Genomic DNA, 17,812 nt, shown 5'->3' with positions numbered 1-17,812 from the left:
TGTCTAATCAGCATCTTGATATGCCACACCTGTGAGGTGGGATGGATTATCTCGGCAAAGGAGAAGTGCTCACTATCACAGATTTGTTCAGATTTGTGAACAATATTTGAGAGAAATGGTTATTTTGTGTATATAGAAAATGTTTTAGATCTTTGAGTTCATCTCATGAAAAATGGGAGCAAAAACAAAAGTGTTGCGTTTATTTTTTTGTTCAGTGTAATTGAGCTTTGATTCATTTTAGTTATATTTTAGTTGACATTCAACAGATTTGTTCTCAAGAACAAACAGACACAGCACAGCGGAAATGTCAGAACAGAACTGATTTTATTTAACTACATTAGATGTTCTTCTTCTAAAAGATACCATTGTCCAGCCTTTGTCAACAATATTTGTGCTCTAGTCTTTGCAGGAAAGCATCTGACTTTTAGGCTGTAATTTGCAAACAAGAACCAAAGCCCTCGGGAGTAATAAACATTCATTGAAACATGTGGCTAATATGCTTATTTATTACCCAAATGTTTTAGTATCTAGGGACTTTGAAGAAAGTTTTATATCCAACAGCAGGCTGACAATACTCCACAGCTTGTAAGCCATTCAGCTGCAGTCAGCCAGAGATATTTTGTGTGTAATCTGACTCGTCTGCCTACACAGTTCTGGGCCCTACCCGCATGGAGGGGCAGCGTCACAGTCCCATAGCCCCTTTTTTAGCCAGCATGACACCACCACAGCCAGCAAAGCTCACCCCCTCCTCAGAGATTCACATGGGGGCTGAGTGTCTGCGGGGCGGGGCTCGGACTAAGGACTGTTTAGAAGCAAAACTTTAGCTCTACATGTTTGTAAAAACACCAACAAACAATGGACAGGAAACAGAATCTGTACCGCAACGAGACCTTCTCCTTCGTCAACCCCTGGATCAGATATTTTCTCTTCTTCTTCAGCTTTCTATTCTGGGTAAGTACAGTTATACTGTTGAAAGATTACTTCTGACAAAAACACAGAGGTTATGTACATTCTCTCATACATATGACAAGCTATTATGGAATTGTAGCTTTCCAAAAAAGTCAGACCTGCAAGAACAAGGAGGGCAAAGGCAAAAAAGGAAAAAGCTTACAAATAATAAATGAACAAATATAATTCAGATAGTATCCGTAGCTGCAAACAGCAGGAGCACCCTGCCACCCCGCTGATACCTATTTTAAGTTTACTACAGTTATATATGGACTCAGAGATTGCTCATACATCATTGTAGCATATGGTGAGTTGTGCATTCAGATCAGATGAGCCCTGAGTCAGGCTGAACTCCAAAACGACTGGTCTCTGTGTAGGCCTGCTGCTACTGCATCTGAATGTTTCTGTTTTTCTCATACTGCTACTTTTAGGCGGTTATTGAATGTAGGCTGCATTGTTTCACATCATGTCTGCACAGATAAGTTGTTCATATTATATTCAGTAGTGCATGTTGTCTACCCGTGGGGTACAATGTTGTTGAAGTTACAAAGGGAATATGTAGGGATTGTGGAATGACTAACCTAATTTGAACAACAATAGTAATCGTTAACAATGTTAAATTCCATACTCTTCCAGACCACATTCATTGTTGGAGTACTTATAGCTATAGTATATGTATGATATGAAAAGGAATTGGTTTAAGATCAGTATGTCATAAAGTCACCAGATTTCATTTTATAGTTTTTCATAATAAGGTCCAAAAACTCACAGTATAGATCGGTATAAATAGTCATGGTGTCATAAAAGATCATGAAAAGATGATAGCATAATAGATAAATAAAATGTCATGACAAAAATCATAGTATTGTATGCCATGAAGAAGTCATGAAAAAGTGTAGCATTATACTGTATTGCTATGAATACAAATCATTGTATTGTATGTCATAAAAACGTTTTTTAAATGATACAGTATAGCATTCAATAGTAGTATCATATATAAGATATGACGTCATGACAAAGTTATAAAGAAATATTTGTGATTATATCAGTAAAAAGTCAGTAAAAAGACGCAGTGTAGTATTTTACAAAATAAGTCATAGTATAGTCTGTCAAAAAAGTCACAAAAAAGTCATCGAAGTCATTAAGTCCACATTCTAAAAAAACATTTAAAATGTCAACATTATTATGAAAAAAGTCAAAGTTAAGTATGTCCAAAAAAAAGTCTTGTAAGTCGAAAAAAAAGTATTGTTACAGTACATTATTCAAGTTTTTTATTTTATATAGCACATTTATAAACGATTTTTGGTCGAGCCAAAGTGCTGTACATATAATAAAAATAGCCTACAGTAGAGACACTTTACAGCAAATACAACAGCACAGATTGTTCAGAATATCAGTATGAGAAAAACAACACCCTCTATCCTTAGACCCTCACATCGTACAAGGAAAAACTTCCAGAGAAAACCCACAGTTTAAGGGGAAAAAATGGGAGAAACCTCAGGGAGAGCAACAGAGGAGGGATCTCTCTCCCAGGACGGACAGACGTGCAATAGATGCCGTGTGTAAATCGAAGAGATAATACATTTTACAGCATATAGACCGAATGTTAGGAAATGCATGTGTCTGTAATAAGAAGATGAATCCACGAGGATGTCAGCTACAATCCTGTGGAAGCCATCAGGGAAGCAGCATGACGAGACCCAAGGCAGGACCGCAGAGACAGGTTCAGCCACCACCCGAAGTCCACGACTTAATCCAGAACTCAGGATAGAGGATCCAAGACACAGGACTACAGCAAGAGGATCAGCCTCGACTCCGGATCCCGGCGTAGATATAGATATAAAACAAGAAAAAAGATTTGGCTGGGTTAATCGGAACAAGAGAATACACAGACACAGACAGAGAGGGAAAAGGTCATTGGATAAAAGTTATTCTTGATAACCCTCTAGAAAGATCTCATGAACTTCCCCACTCAATTTATCAAGACCCGAGCAGTTCTATTAGATATAGGATAAGAAACAGAGAGAGGGAGCACAACAACCTATCTCTCTTATTGAAAATGTTGTAGTACAGTATGTCGACAAAAGTCATAATATAGTATGTGGAGAAGAAGTCCTAGTATACAATATCATATTGTATGTCGAAAAATATATGGTCATTGTTTTGCATGGTGAAAAAAGGTCATATTCTAGAACGTCCCAAAGAGTCAAAGCATAGTATGTCAAAAACATAATAAAAAAAGTAATTTAAAAAGTAACTTAAAAAATATGAAAACAATTCTTAGTATTGTATTTCATACAAAGTCATAGTATTGTAGGTTGAAACAGAAACAGTCAAAGTATAGCATTTCAAACATATCATGAAAAATGGTATAGCATACTATGTTGAAGAAAAGTCATAGTAAAGTTTTTTTAAATATCATAACAAAGGTCATAGTGTACTATGCCAAAAAATATTGAAGAAGTTAACAATAGTATGTCCAAAATATCATAAGAAAAAGTCATAGTATTGTATGTTGAAAATATAATGAAAAAAAGTCATGGCATAGTAAATAAAAAACTATGAAAATTAGGCATTGTATAGTATGATAGTTTAGCAAATTGAAAAATGTATTTAACATTTTTGTCAAGTAGCCTATACCATGAAAACAGTGATAGCATTTTTTTTAAAATGGAAAACGTCAAGTATACAATATCAAATAAAGTAATTTGATATTGTATACTTTGACTTCATTGTATGCATAAAATAGGAACTATGAAAATGAATGGTATGTGGAAGAAAGTCATAATATAGTTTTTCAAAATATCATAGAGAAGTTGTAGCATAGTTTATTGGAAATATCATAAAAATATGTAGTACAGTAATTATATAGAATTTCGAAAAATTAGTGATACTATTATATGTTGAAAATGTCATGTTAAACTATTTCATTACAAAATATTTGTATATTATGTTCAAAATATCATGTAGAGTCAAACAAAGAGAACCTCAACAAATATGAAAAACAAATCATAGTATATGCATCCACAACATACACCTTTTTAACATAAAAGTGTTTAACAACCTCTAGTTTAAAAATCCTATCAAATGCACACATTTGAAATTTGACGGATAGCGCCATTGAAGCGTCATTTGACAGACTTGAATGGAACATCCGATATACAAAGGGTACAAAGTATACATTAGTACAGGCTCCACTGCGGTTTGGTAGTGTGACTGAGTAGGAGACAACCAGGACTGCTAGAGGAAGAGAGGAACGCATAGGAGACACATCCCTGCAGCCATTAAACCATCCATAGGGCCCTATGACCATCATCTGAAGTTGCTTTTACACACACACACACACACACACAAACGCACACACACACACACACTTGTGACTCTTTCTCACCCCTACTACATTACTACTTTGAGCAGACGGATCACATCTCTGCAGAGTCCCTACATATCCATCATACCTGTTTATCCATTCCCACACAAACACAGCGAGGGTTGCAAACACTGTACCGTTCTCTAGCTGTGTTCAGAGCCCATCTGCAGTTAACTGCAGCCCTAAGCATCCGCACAGCCCAGCCCGTGTTGACTTTGTTTATCAGACACGGGCCCAGAAGTGAACACTGCAGCCCTAATCCATCAGGTCTTTGTCCCCCACGTCCCCACGGCTCAGTTCAGCTGGCTTTCACCTCCACACACAATCCAGCGGGAGAAGCCTGATTCATCCCTTTGAAAAGCCTGAAAACAGAGCTGGAATACAATCACTGTGTGTGCATGTGTGTGTCTCTTCTATAGCACATGCACGCTGCCACCCGTACTCACACAAATACACACAGTTGCAAACTGACAAATGGAGCTGCAGGTGCACACACTCCTACACAACAGAGAATATCTGTTAAGAAACAAACAAACTGTGCTTTCAAAAATCTTAAAAACAATTCAGTTCTAAAGAGAAAGGTTGACTTTTATGTTTTGTTCTGCTATTGTCTCCCAAGTCAGATTATTGATACAAAAATGTGCAGGGGATAAAACAAACCAAAGTGACACGTAAAATCATGGGCTGCACGTGAATGGCTGCTGATTAAAAAATTCACCTTTTTCATAGCAATTTATTCCATGAGTACATTGGATTCTCCCAACATTCATTGATTCCAATTCAGACTTGTAACACAGAAATTAAAAAAAGCTTTATTTGTAGAGGCTTAACAAAAGGCATTTGTTATGCAAACAAGCATACATACACAATTAGTAATCGGGAGTCATTGTGTGTGAATCTGGAGGCTACAGATAAAAGCCAAGCCATGCATACTGTTATTTAAAGTGAGAAAAACAATCAAGAATAGGAGGGAAATTAGTCCTGACAATTCAATCAACAGGAAGTTCTAATTCCACCTACGTACGTTCCACCCTTTTTGCTGTTTCATTGTGTAGCGTCTGTCAGGTTGTGTTCACGTCCTCTGCAGTTGTACAACAAACTCTACAGCAGCACCATTATACAGCAAGCACACCGGCCTGGGTGCTGTCACTGCTCTGAGACCTCATTAAAAGAAGGTATTCTCCCCTTCATCCAATGCATGCACGCGGTGGGGGGCAGCTGCTGTCTCCTTTGTGTTCAATATTTCATACAGAAGGAGCTTTTTTTTTGCCACTGTAATGTTATTTCCCATCTTTTTATAAAAGCACAGAGAATGTCTCCTGCGGCTTGACACCCTGAACTCCTCGCGCTCACGCCATCTCTTGCTTTCTCGCCCTCTCTCACCTTCACTCTGTTTTTTTACCTTTCTTTCTATGGGTTTCTGCTGTTGTAGTTTAGGACACTTTAGAAAATAAATATAACCTGTTTTTCACATTCACTGCTCATTAAAGCTTCTGGTTGCCATTGCTTTCAAACCAAGGTCAAGAACCACTTTGGGGAGATTCAGACAGAAGAGTTAATGTCAAATACTGAAGAAAGAAGTTTTGAATTCTCAAGGCCAAAAAAACGAGTCCTCCACTTTAAGTGCCCACAGAAAAATCCTTCAAATTCAAATGATTAAAGCCGAGCTCCATATGTTTTGTTATTTCCTTCCCACTGACATCCATCTGTCTTTTTTTACCGCTCACACATAAACTGGCGCTGTTGACACGGCTTCAGGTGCTCTGCCGACTCAGCACCAGGGGAAAGGCTCAGCGGCACTAATCTGATCACACCACTGCAAATAAAACCTGTTCAAAACAAAGACAGCTCACTAAAAGCAATATCTTTTTCTTGAAAGCTTCCAAATGTGAAAATAAAGAACGAGCCAGAAGAATTATTCTTCAATAACCGCTGCATTGTCTAGAATTGTAAAGGGAGAAATAGAGAATTTGCATAAGGTTGCTCGGGGAAAGACAACATTAGTAGTTTAAAGAGCTTTAGAGGAGTTATTAGGCCATTTTCTATTCATTTTTAGGGAAAAATCAAGGTTTAACTTCTTATTCGACCAGGTCAAATCTTAGCCATTACCTAGAATTGCAGCATTTGCAGCCAACAAGCCAAAAACCTGAAAAGACATTGCTTTTTATCAAAATGTATACGGCAACGTTTTTTTTCCATTTAAATTAAGTGTTTTAATGTTTCCTCCTTTTTGCAGGCTTTCTCATTGTTAATTGTTGCCATCGGGGTGTATGCTAAAGTCCAGAAAGCTACAGGTACGTACAGGACCGTTTTCACACATTCTGCTACATACAAATTCACTTTTCCACACGTAAATTGCTTAATATCATCTGTTTCAACTATTGAAAGTGATTTATTATGTTACATTTATCTCCTGTGATAAACTGTTCCTCCTCCGTACATGACGGTCTCTTGAGCTGTGCTTGTGGGAGATGGTATCCTCCTTTAAGTGCACACCTGAGGAGCAACCCCAACACAAGGCCATCATTTTTCACATTTAGTGGGGTCAGCAAGTATTTATCTGTATCCTTATTTTACCTTGTAATATGCAGATGGACAACATAACGGATTAACCTGGCCTCATCACACTGATTACACAGCTGCACCATGAATAATCCGTGACAGATCATTTATATTTTAAATGAATGAAGTCAGCCAGTGTGGGAAAGGCGCCTGGGAAAACAAAAATAAGGGTGTGGGAGGGAGAGAATTCATTTGAATAATGTTAGAAAACAGAGAAATGAGGAACAGGGAAGAAACGAAGTGATATAGGAAAGTAGTCCGATATCTTAACAGGAGCTGTCTCTCTGCCAGACACGGTGCGAGACACGTTCTTGATCGACCCGGCTGTGATCCTAATCGTGGTGGGGGTGGTCATGTTCTTCATCACTTTCTGCGGCTGCATCGGAGCCCTGCGAGAGAACATTCACCTCCTCAAGACAGTAAGGGACATAACAGACACTAACTCATCCAGATCCAAGTCGTAAATCTCATGTGTGACAACTGACAACAAATCTGACAGTTATGATCCCGCCTGAGTCAGGAATTTTTTTAAAGATGTGTCTTTTTTTTCTAGTTCTCCTTCACCCTGACGTTTGTCTTCCTCACCCAGCTAGCCATATCCATCATGGGCTTCTTCTATTCTGATCAGGTACGCGTCTCTTTCCTGAAATGCTGTGGACTAGCCTAGTTATTCTATAGTAGAGTCACTTTAAAGGTCACACTTGGTCCCCAGTTGTTTTCCACAGTTACCTCATTCACACCAACGCAACTCCGGTTCAAGCTCCATGCTAGAGCTTTTAAGGTTCAGAACCGGTTCTTCGGTTTAGCTCCGGCTCTTTTCACACTGCCCAGAGTCCGACTGATGATGTGTCATTGCGTCATCGTTTGCGTCATGACGTAACCGTTTGCGTGCCTGCTTCATAAAGCCAAACCGCGCGGAAACCCCTCACAGCTCACACCGACAACAACAACAATGGCCGATTGTGCTCCAGCTTCCTCTGTACCTCTTCGGAAGACCAGATTCCCAGTAGGTAGCTGGTCTCTTCAGTGGACCACTGCTGCTTGTTAAGTTTATCCATCGTTGTGTACAAACTGGATACAACGCGGGCTTTTTGTTGTTGTTCAGGAGTTGATCCCGCCCCTGCCCCTGCCCCTGCCCCTGCCCCTGCCCCTGCCCCTGCCCCTGCCCCTGCCCCTGCCCCTGCCCCTGCCCCTGCCCCTGCCCCTGCCCCTGCCCCTGCCCCCTGCCCCTGCCCCTGCCCCTGCCCCTGCCCCTGCCCCTGCCCCTGCCCCTGCCCCTGCCCCTGCCCCTGCCCCTGCCCCTGCCCCTGCCCCTGCCCCTCCCCTGCCCCTGCCCCTGCCCCTGCCCCTGCCCCTGCCCCTGCCCCTGCCCCTGCCCCTGCCCCTGCCCCTGCCCCTGCCCTGCCCCTGCCCCTGCCCCTGCCCCTGCCCCTGCCCCTGCCCCTGCCCCTGCCCCTACCCCTGCCCCTGCCCCTGCCCCTGCCCCTGCCTCCGCCTCCGCCTCGACGTAAGCGTGACGTATGCGGTGCTTTTGCTCTAGCCGGACAATTTTTTGGTGCTCGAAATGAACCGGATTCCGGAGCTAAGAGGCTGCTCCGCTGCGGTGTGAACAGGAAAACCCGGTGCTTTTCAAGCTCCAGCTCCGAACCGGCCCTGAAACACCGTTGGTGTGAATGAGGTATGAGACACCATCGACCACGAATACACCTGAGCTCCATTGATTTTGAGTATTTTTTACCGGCTTTTGGACATTGTGTGCATTTGTAAACTACAGTGAATGAAACTTAACAAGGCAAAGCATCTGAACCGCAGGGGAGATGTCTGAGCCACACAGCGTGCACAAAAGAAAGTAAACACATATAGACAGTACAACAGTGAAAATCAGTGTTTGTGTCTGCCAGAGAAGAGATGAAAGCACCCAATTTGAGCTGTAGTAGGGCCTACAATTACATTTCAGTGCAGTTTTAACTTTGCCGCAGGTCGGAGCAGCCCTACCAATAAAGTTGAAAAGAAGATATCATATTAGACTCAAATGGCTATCATGTTTGGCATGCTTGTGGAAAAGAGCTTCTTTTCTTTTTTTAAGGAATTCAAAACTTCCTTCCCTCCTTGTTGCTCAGTGACATGACCTCCTGTTTAAACTTGCTAGAGATGAGGTTCTCTAACGGGACAAGTATACCAGGATTTGGGGAACCTTTGGGGATTCATGCAGGCGTTTGTCCTGAGAAACCGCACACTATAGGCTACTACTGACTCCATGTTTCTCTCTTCATTTATTTTCGGCCCCTCATGACTGTTCTTGGTTTCCTCTGGCTCCTGAATATTCTGTTGGATTTTGTGTTGCATCATACATGCATGTACAATCAACCAACAGCTTGTTCTGTAAATGCTCTAGGCCATTTATTGTTGAGATGGGTGTAGGCGTTTAGGGTTTTGCTTGTTCTTTTTTACCTCTTTTTTTTCTTGTGTATGAATTCAAGAAAAAGGGGGACACAATGGAAAGAAGATTAGAGCAGATCATGAACTGCCTGCCGGCTGCACTGTCCCGCTTTGAACTGGTCTCTGTATTTGATTTGAGCAACTGTTCTCTCATCAACTTCATCTGATTTTATTGGGTTTTTTCATTTTTTAAAGCCACAAACCATTCCGCGTACTGCATTACCACTCTCACACTGAAATGTTACTGACGCGCAGGCGAGAACGCTGTTTTACCACAACACAAATTACAGTAAAACCATTGAGGAGAAAATATAATGATCATTTTTAATGATGAACTCTGTTGTGTGGAACAGTCGTGTGTTCTTGGTCAGAGAGTTTATAGCTGCAGGAGGGAAATTAAAATAATAATTACAGTCAGGGCTCTCCGAGTGCCCTTCTGGTTCAACGAACATTGAAGCCAAAGACGATCAGAGCTCCAGTGAGCCAGACTTATTTTTCTTCAGAAAATGAAGGCAAATGGTAGAATCACTATCTATACTTTTTGTTATCTACATCGTTCACATCTATACCCAATATACATGCCATAGCTATCAATGATAATTATCTTTCTCTGATATTGGGGATAATTACAGACTTGTGGGTGTATTCACTTTAATCTCTTGCACAAAAACAAAGCTGTGGATGTTGGAGAAACAGCTACTGAAATATAAAGTTAAACCAAATTCTTAACATTGATGTACATAATGCAATGTGTTGATTGACATATGTTAGCATTAAACAGTAAGAAGAAGAGGAAACAATGAATAAATCCCTAAGGTTCAATTTACTCTATGTCTCAGAGCGAGGGGGCTTCCAGGGTCAGGCAGTCGGGGGCTTGTTGCCATGCTCAAGGACACCTCAGCAATGCCCCGGAGTCACACTGGCACCTCTCCAGACACCAGTCCACACTCTGTCCTCGTTCCAATCTGGATATGAACCAGCGACCTTCCATTTTCCAACCTAAGTCCCTACCAAATGTGTTCATTACGTGCACACTAATTGCAAAAACATTGCAAAATGCAATATTGCAATCCAAATGGCTTCATCTAAATGAGTTTTATAAACCTCAACAGGAACAATTACACAGTTTTTAACAAGGAAAATAAACTAATTTAGAGATAGTAAAGAAAACATTTTGTGTGGAGAATTCATTTTCCTCTCCTTTTAGGAAACAATAAGGATTGTGTAACCCCTGTTGGTGGTTCACTTCACTGAAATAAAGTAACCATGTCTGTATGAGAACGATGAATGTATAGTATGTGGATTCCTGTGTATTTGTATACTAGTAGACAACCGCAGTGATTGATTTGGAGCCATAAGGGAAGCGAAGGATTTCCCCTCTAGCATCCACTTATCTCCTACAGTAACATCCCATTAGGGCTCTTCTGGGAATGGAAACACAACAGCCAGTGGTGGCGTCGCTCCCTGACATCAAATCAAATCAAATCGAATCAAGTTTTATTTATATAGCACATTTATAAACGATTTTTGGTCGAGCCAAAGTGCTGTACATATAATAAAAATAGCCTACAGTAGAGACACTTTACAGCAAATACAACAGCACAGTGTGTGTCGAGGTGCCTGCTGCCTGGCGATACCTCTCCTCTCCCTTGTGTCTCTGTCAGAACTCGGACTGCCTGCTGCTAAACAGAGCAGTTTAACACGCCTCCCAGCATCCTTCCTTGCTAAATGATTCAAATGCTTCGGCACTTCAAAGTGGAACGAAATGTTCCATTTCAACAGATCCCTGGAAGGAGACTTTGGCACTAATGACATGAGGAGGTGTGACTTGAGCTCCGAGGCTCACGATCGTACACCATGTGAAAAGACAAGAGAGAGGGGAGGAGGGCAGGGTGAGGTGGTGGGAGAGAATGCTGGATAAATGCTAACACAATTTAGTAAAACAACTTCAGGATAAAGATTTTGGGCTATTTTGATACAGTTTACGGTATTTGTCAATGTAACCTGTTTAGACGCAGGATTTAATAATAAGAACAATTCAGAGGGTTAATTGAACTGTGCTCAGAAGTTAATTTCAAGCTTAATGACATTTTAAAGTTCAGCGGATCATTAGCATACAGTGTTCCTATTAGCATATATTACATCTGAACTCAGTCTGTACAACCGTGGCCTACATTTTCTTACACTCAAACTAAATAATTAAAAATGAATACCATGGACAATGAAGGCTAAATAAATAAAGTAGCTCACAATTTTAACGTCTCAATCAAGCTCATCTCGTTTGAAATCTTAATTCTTCAAACAAATCAATGTTAGTCATTTATATTTCATCTGGGTTTTGTTTCTTCAGCTCAAGTGGAGCTGATGAAAAATTACCACATTATAATATCAAATGGGCAACTTCAAGCAATTATGTTCTGCAGTGGAAACAGCCGGAACCTGCTCTAGTTGGTATGCACCGTGTACATTGATCTCAAAGGCACGAATGATTTTTATTATGGTCGTTATTCTATACTCCCATTGCAGCAGTTCCTGCTCCGCTGCCACCTTGGCAAGTTGCATTCCACAGGATGCTCACACAACGCAAACAAGAGGATGTTATGTGTCCCCCTTAGACATCTATTATTATTATTATTATTTATGTTTATTTTCACAGGCACATATACAGAATCGTAGAATATTCACTGATGAGACTAATGTTGCATATCAAACGGTTATAGCCTAAAAGCTCATTTGAAGCGTATATCCCTGGATAGCATTTTATAATACATTTGCAGTGCAAAGCAACATAAATATTGTATATGCCATTTAAAATGCCTGTATATCAAATCCAAAGAAAAGCCCCAAGATTAGCGATAAATACATGCCTGATCACTCTCGAGTCGGTTTAACTTGGATATGAATGATCCTATGTATGATCCATTTTTAATTGTGTGAGGATTTCAACGGCATCTGTCTAAAAGGTGTGTTCACAGAAAGACACTTCAAGTAATTAAAAGGAGCCAGAAAACCTCAAGAGGTTTCACCGTGTCACCGAGCACACATTTGTAGACAAGTTCAACACTGGCAATTTTAATGAAGTTATTAAAACGATTAAACTTCTTTAGTACATGTGGAAATGAACGCTACAATTCTCTCTCTCTCCCCTCTCTTAGACCCGGGGTGCTCTGGGAAAGTTTGTGAAGAAAGCCATCGTGCACTACAGGGATGACCTGGATCTGCAGAATCTGATGGATTACATCCAGAAAGAGGTGCTCTGGCCAATGCCTTTCAGCTGGAGTGTCTTTACTTGTGTCTTTAGCTATCCACATCACACACATCTTCAAATTGATCTGTAAACCAGTAAACCACAAGAAGACACCACAGAGCTGCATTCTTTTGGCCTTGGTTGAAGGATTTCCACATGAGAGGCTACATGTAACATACAGTTCCTGTGCTCTGCGGGGCTCCTCCTGTGATATTCCTCCTCCATCTGCACACACTGGCACACTGGGTTTCCCCCACGGGAGAAGCCCAGACTGGCAGGATGTACAGATTAGAGCAGGACCACGAGTCTAAATTTAAACCTATGCTGTGCTGTCTCTGTTTTTCTCTCAGTTCAAGTGTTGTGGGTGGAACAACTACACAGACTGGTCTTGGAACCTGTACTTTAATTGTACTCATGAGAACCCCAGCAAGGAGCGCTGTGCTGTGCCTTACTCCTGCTGCACTCCTGTTCCTGGAGAGGTGCGTGCTTCTCTCTGTATGAGATAACTTAAAGTGATATAAAAGCACTGCTGTAAAGAAGCCTTGATGTTGAATGCCAGTTAGTGTGTAGAGGAATGTCTTAGCTCTAAAAAGGACAGGTTTCAGAGGAATGTGAAGCTACTAATGAGTCCCAAGGAGCTCAGTGTAAGGACGTATAGATGTATCTGTCACCAGGAAAACGCTGTGTGTAGAAGTATCAGACTCTGAAACTGCACTTAAAGTTCAACCTTTACCACTTACAGGCAGAGAAGTATACAGCATGCTATGAAAGAGTTGTCGTAAATCCACTTACAGAGATTACTATTAAATCCTATTCTTTTGATTAATGTGAAAAAAGAAAAAGCTGAATGCTTCTTGCTTGAGCTTCAAATTAATTTTCTTTTTACGTTATTCACAACTGCCATGTAAGGGCGAAACAAAATAAACTCCCCTCTCAAGAGGACTAACATAAAATGTCAGGCTGAAGGAATAAAGTGAGACGAAATGACAAAGTATATTTCATGATTATCAGGCTTAATGAGCATCCCTACAGCAGTTAGTGTTACAACTAATTTATATACACACACTGGTAGACAAATACATAGAAAAGATACCTAAAACAATCTTGAATAAGATTCCAAAAAGACACATTTAGAGTTCATTTCATTTCAAACCTTTATTTAATGAGATTGGTCCCATTGAGATCATAGATCTCTTTTTCAAGGGAGACCTGCAGCATATAGGTTCCACATGAAACATAAAGTTGCTCGAATGTAGCTCAGAGTCTACAATTACAGATACCATTTAGATAAGCTTGGCATTGGATGTGTGTCAAGTTATGTATTTATATGCCTTGAGGTGACATCACCATGACTACATCTGCAAGGATAAACTCCTGCTGCTACTTTCTTTTTCTTCGGGTGACATGCCATGTTGTGTGGAACTGATCTGACAAGGACCAACACTTTCTCCCTTGCAGCCAGGCCCGGTTCTACGGCGGTGCATAAGGGTGCATTGCACCCTCATTTGAGTCGTTATGCACCCTCATTTGAGTCGTTATGCACCCTCATTTGAGTCGTTATGCACCCTCATTTGAAAAATTAAAAGTGAAAAAAATTACATATATAATAATAATTATAGTAATAAGAAGAAGAAGAAGAATATAGTTGAAATAAAATAAATTGTAATTGTGGTTAAATAACATTGTCTGATGCATTTATTTGGTCAATTTAAGCGGTTAGTAACGTTATTATGTCAGGTGCGCGTGACCTGTGCTGCTGCGCGTTCGTCATCTGCAAGGTGCTTACACAGCAGTCAATGATGGACATCAGAAAATGGTTAAAACAACCAGCCCTTATCACCAGCAGTAACACTGCATCTACTGCAGGTAATAACAGTTCAGATCATGGGGACATTACGTTATCCGCGGCCACTGTCGTGGACACTAACGTTCTCCCGCCCGACTCGCCAGCTTTGCCCGCCTCGCCCACGGAGGCGGAGCAGCCGCAGCCGTCTTCGTTGCCCCAAACACCGCCACCCATCGGCGGCCCGCAAGTGCCAGAGGACCTCGGAAAAACAGAGCCTGCCGGTATATTTAAAAAAGTACCCAACATTTTGCAGCTCATGGTTTCAAAACAGAGATCGGCTGGAATATTCATGTGAAAAAGATGCCATCTTCTGCTATGCATGTAGACATTTCGGTTCAAGTAAGTCAGATGCCTTCACCACAACTGGCTACAACAACTGGCGCCATGCTCTTGTACATGATAAGGGACTGGGAATGCATGAATCAAGCAAAGAGCATGAAGTCAGTGGCTTTGTGGAAGGAGAGGTGCAAGAAATGAGACTGGTACAGAGGTTTCCACTCTTGTAAATGCAGCACAACTGGAGAAAACAAAAAGTAAATCTGTTTACAGTTCTGTTTCATATGGGTGTTGAGATGTATCCATAGATCTCTTCATTTTGCTCTTAAAGTGCACCAGATTGATGCTTTTAACTTCAATATTTAAAATATTGCATGCCCCCGGACTCCCCTAGAGGAGGTGAGGACAACTCCCCACTTCCTCACCCTCTCTAATCTCAGATGCACCCTGAGTCATTGTGTTCTGGAACCGGGCCTGCTCGCAGCATACATGCAAGGTTGATATGTGACTTAAAGAGTCTTAGTGAGCCATGAGCAAGGTTCATGAGGTGATTTGAAACAGAACAAAAGGTCAGAATTATATAATAATCAAGAGGAAATTTGCTAAACTAGGAATACTGCATCAACAAAAACAACTACAGGTATAAGTTTAGGTTAAACAAATGGGAAAAACATGCTAATCTCCAACATATAGTGCTGTCGGATATGCTGCCTACAGTAACCTGAACAGCCTTTGTAGCAGAGTTGGCAGCAGTGATTAACCTATTTCAAAATTGAAGCCGTTTCATGAAGGTTTTTCACACATGCAGCCGCCTCCCCATGCATAACAAATGAAATGTGTGCAGATAAGGATGCATGCCGGCACACAACAAGCAGTATATGTAAATACACTTTTCATGATGCATGCAAGATTGCACCCATTTGCACTTGCACAAAAGACACATACTGAATGCTTGCCTAACCTGCAGACACACAGCAGCGCATTGTAAAAGCAACCAATTCCTTCTAGTGTGTGTTAGCGCCGAACACTAAAGAGTGCATGTAGATCCATCACAGTCATATTGATTATACATCATACACGGAAAACAGATCACAATAACCTTTTTTCGACATGGGTGAGGAAGGATATAATGAATTAAAGACTAGAGGGGCTGATGCAGTGCTGCAACCTGCTGGCCTGAAACTGCATGGCTGCGTCAGGGACCTTTTGTCATTAAATTAATGTAGTTGTATTGCTCGCTTGCAGTCTTTTCCTGTTTTCTCCAAGTCTCTACAATTAACAAAACTCTCCCTAGGCTGTAACAATAGTTCATATTGTGAATTTAAAATAACATGAGATGTGGAATGTGTGAAAGCATCTTATGAATACATTTACATTGTTACGTTAAACAACAAGAAGGCTCGTCTCTAAAACGTTTTCTGTCTCTCTGTCCTTCGCCTTTGTCCATGTGGTGTACAGACGGTGGTCAACACTATGTGCGGGTTTGGGGTGCAAACCCAGAAATACCTGGAGGCAAACAAATTAATCTTCCCGGTGGGCTGTGCCGACAAAGCGGTGTTGTGGATCGAGTCTCATCTGTTGCTAGTGGGGGCCCTTGCCCTTGGTCTGGCCTTGCCTCAGGTAACAACACGATTTTTTTGCCACTAATTGGCAACATTTAATTGCCATCAGTAACCTCAGACAATTCTGGGTTGGAATGGCTTTAGTCTTGTTTTAAATAAGCTTCCACACACAAGTCGATATAGGCATCAACTGGAGGCTCACAGGATTGAGCGTGTAGCGATCAACATATTGACGGGATGTGCTCCCTCAGAGACTTCCATGGTGCATTTGGACGAGGCAGCTACGTAGTCCAAGCAGCAGTCCATCAATCAGGACCCTGAACCTCTCCTGAAGTAACATGGTAGAAAAACTGCCCTGCACAAGTTGGCTCACATGAGAACCTTGTACAGAAGAGGGGAAAAAACCTAATAAAAATCTGACTCTAAAAGAAACCAACCTTCCATTTTAAATCAGATCTGTCCCAATGGCTTCCATTGGGACAGATCTGATTTAAAATGGAGGGTTATACCTAGACAGCAATAACTAGGCACAATGGGACGATGAATTTTTAACTGCACATTATTCATTTATTGCACTGTTTTAGGCCGAAAGCTCAGGTTAATGTGAGACCTAGGTCTGCTTGTGATAATGTAAGATTATGTGCCTAAGAAAAGAAGCACACTGACGATTCCCTCCTCTCACCAAGCACCGCTGCAAAACACCTCAAATCACCCCACATTAAGTGCTCTTGATAAGTCAAGTCAATATGTTCTATTGGCCATGAAATGTAATTAGCACCTATCAAAAAGCTGCTTCTAAATAATTAGTACAATTACTTATCAAACTGATTCAGCCACAATGTGTCACATTGGATTCTCCCACAGCATGCGGCTTTGCCACTAGATCTTAAGTCAACACTGTGTCTCTGATATCGGCTGATTGGGTCCCCAAAGATCCTGTTAAAAGGGAAGCATGTGAATTACCCATGAGTCCTGTCAAAACAATTTCACTAGTTTTCCAATTTGCTTTGATGTGCAGGAAAGCTTTCTTTTTTTAGTCATCCAAACTAAACACCAACAAGACACATTTAAATCAAACCTGTAATTATTGGAAAGCTTTGTTAAAAGCTGTTTGCCACTGATTGTGTTTTCTCGCTGTGAGAAACACTTTGAAATCAGCCTCTATTTGACCTAAAAAGTGTTAAGATCCTCTTTAAACCAGTATACAGTAATATCCTGCCTGCGAAAAATGAGTGTGAGGGACAGGGACACCTTGAGATGCTCGGCACAGCCTGTACAGTTTCAGAGAATCTGTTGTGTAATGTAAAGCGCTGCTACTGTCCTCCAGATTGCAGGCATCGTGCTGTCCCAGATCCTGATCTCTCAGATCCAAGATGAGATTACCTCAGTGTTGTGAGAGCGGGCCGGCGCAGAGGAAGAGGAGGGAGGAAGAGAACATACAGTGCTCTACTCAGCTCGTCTGACACGCGCAAGGACATCTTTTCTCACGGCTATTGTATCACTGCAACGTTTGAACACATTAAACATTCTTACCATGCTGCTGCCTAAGAGTGGGGTGCACA

The 17,812-nt window shown here is 41.2% G+C and overlaps 1 protein-coding gene across 3 annotated transcripts; it reads left to right on the top strand.

Moving 5' to 3' along the window:
• Positions 1-824: 824 nt before the first annotated feature.
• Positions 825-17,787, top strand: tspan33b (tetraspanin 33b). 3 transcript variants are annotated; one of them, XM_034223386.1, is made up of 8 exons: positions 825-951; positions 6,555-6,612; positions 7,172-7,299; positions 7,434-7,508; positions 12,475-12,570; positions 12,917-13,045; positions 16,147-16,308; positions 17,578-17,787. In XM_034223386.1, the coding sequence occupies exons 1-8, from the start codon at positions 856-858 to the stop codon at positions 17,644-17,646; spliced, it is 813 nt and encodes a 270-aa protein (XP_034079277.1). In that variant the 5' UTR covers positions 825-855; the 3' UTR covers positions 17,647-17,787. The 3 variants fall into 3 exon arrangements, with proteins under 3 accessions (XP_034079277.1, XP_034079278.1, XP_034079279.1); XM_034223387.1 differs by lacking the exon at positions 12,917-13,045; XM_034223388.1 differs by lacking the exon at positions 16,147-16,308.
• The last annotated feature ends 25 nt before the right edge of the window (positions 17,788-17,812 follow it).

The sequence above is a fragment of the Gymnodraco acuticeps genome, unplaced genomic scaffold (genome assembly GCF_902827175.1).
Source record: "Gymnodraco acuticeps unplaced genomic scaffold, fGymAcu1.1, whole genome shotgun sequence".
NCBI classification, from domain to species: Eukaryota; Metazoa; Chordata; class Actinopteri; order Perciformes; family Bathydraconidae; genus Gymnodraco; species Gymnodraco acuticeps.
The sequence above is the reverse complement of the archived record's forward strand: the minus strand, read 5'-3'. Positions and strand labels throughout refer to the sequence as shown.

What these genes read in the sequence shown, in the direction of transcription:
- tspan33b (XM_034223386.1), top strand. Translation starts at nt 856, where the DNA reads ATGGACAGGAAACAGAATCTGTACCGCAACGAGACCTTCTCCTTCGTC. An exon ending in TCTTCAGCTTTCTATTCTGG is followed by an intron (nt 952 to 6,554) that starts GTAAGTACAGTT and finishes TCCTTTTTGCAG; the next exon opens with GCTTTCTCATTGTTAATTGT. An exon ending in TAAAGTCCAGAAAGCTACAG is followed by an intron (nt 6,613 to 7,171) that starts GTACGTACAGGA and finishes TCTCTCTGCCAG; the next exon opens with ACACGGTGCGAGACACGTTC.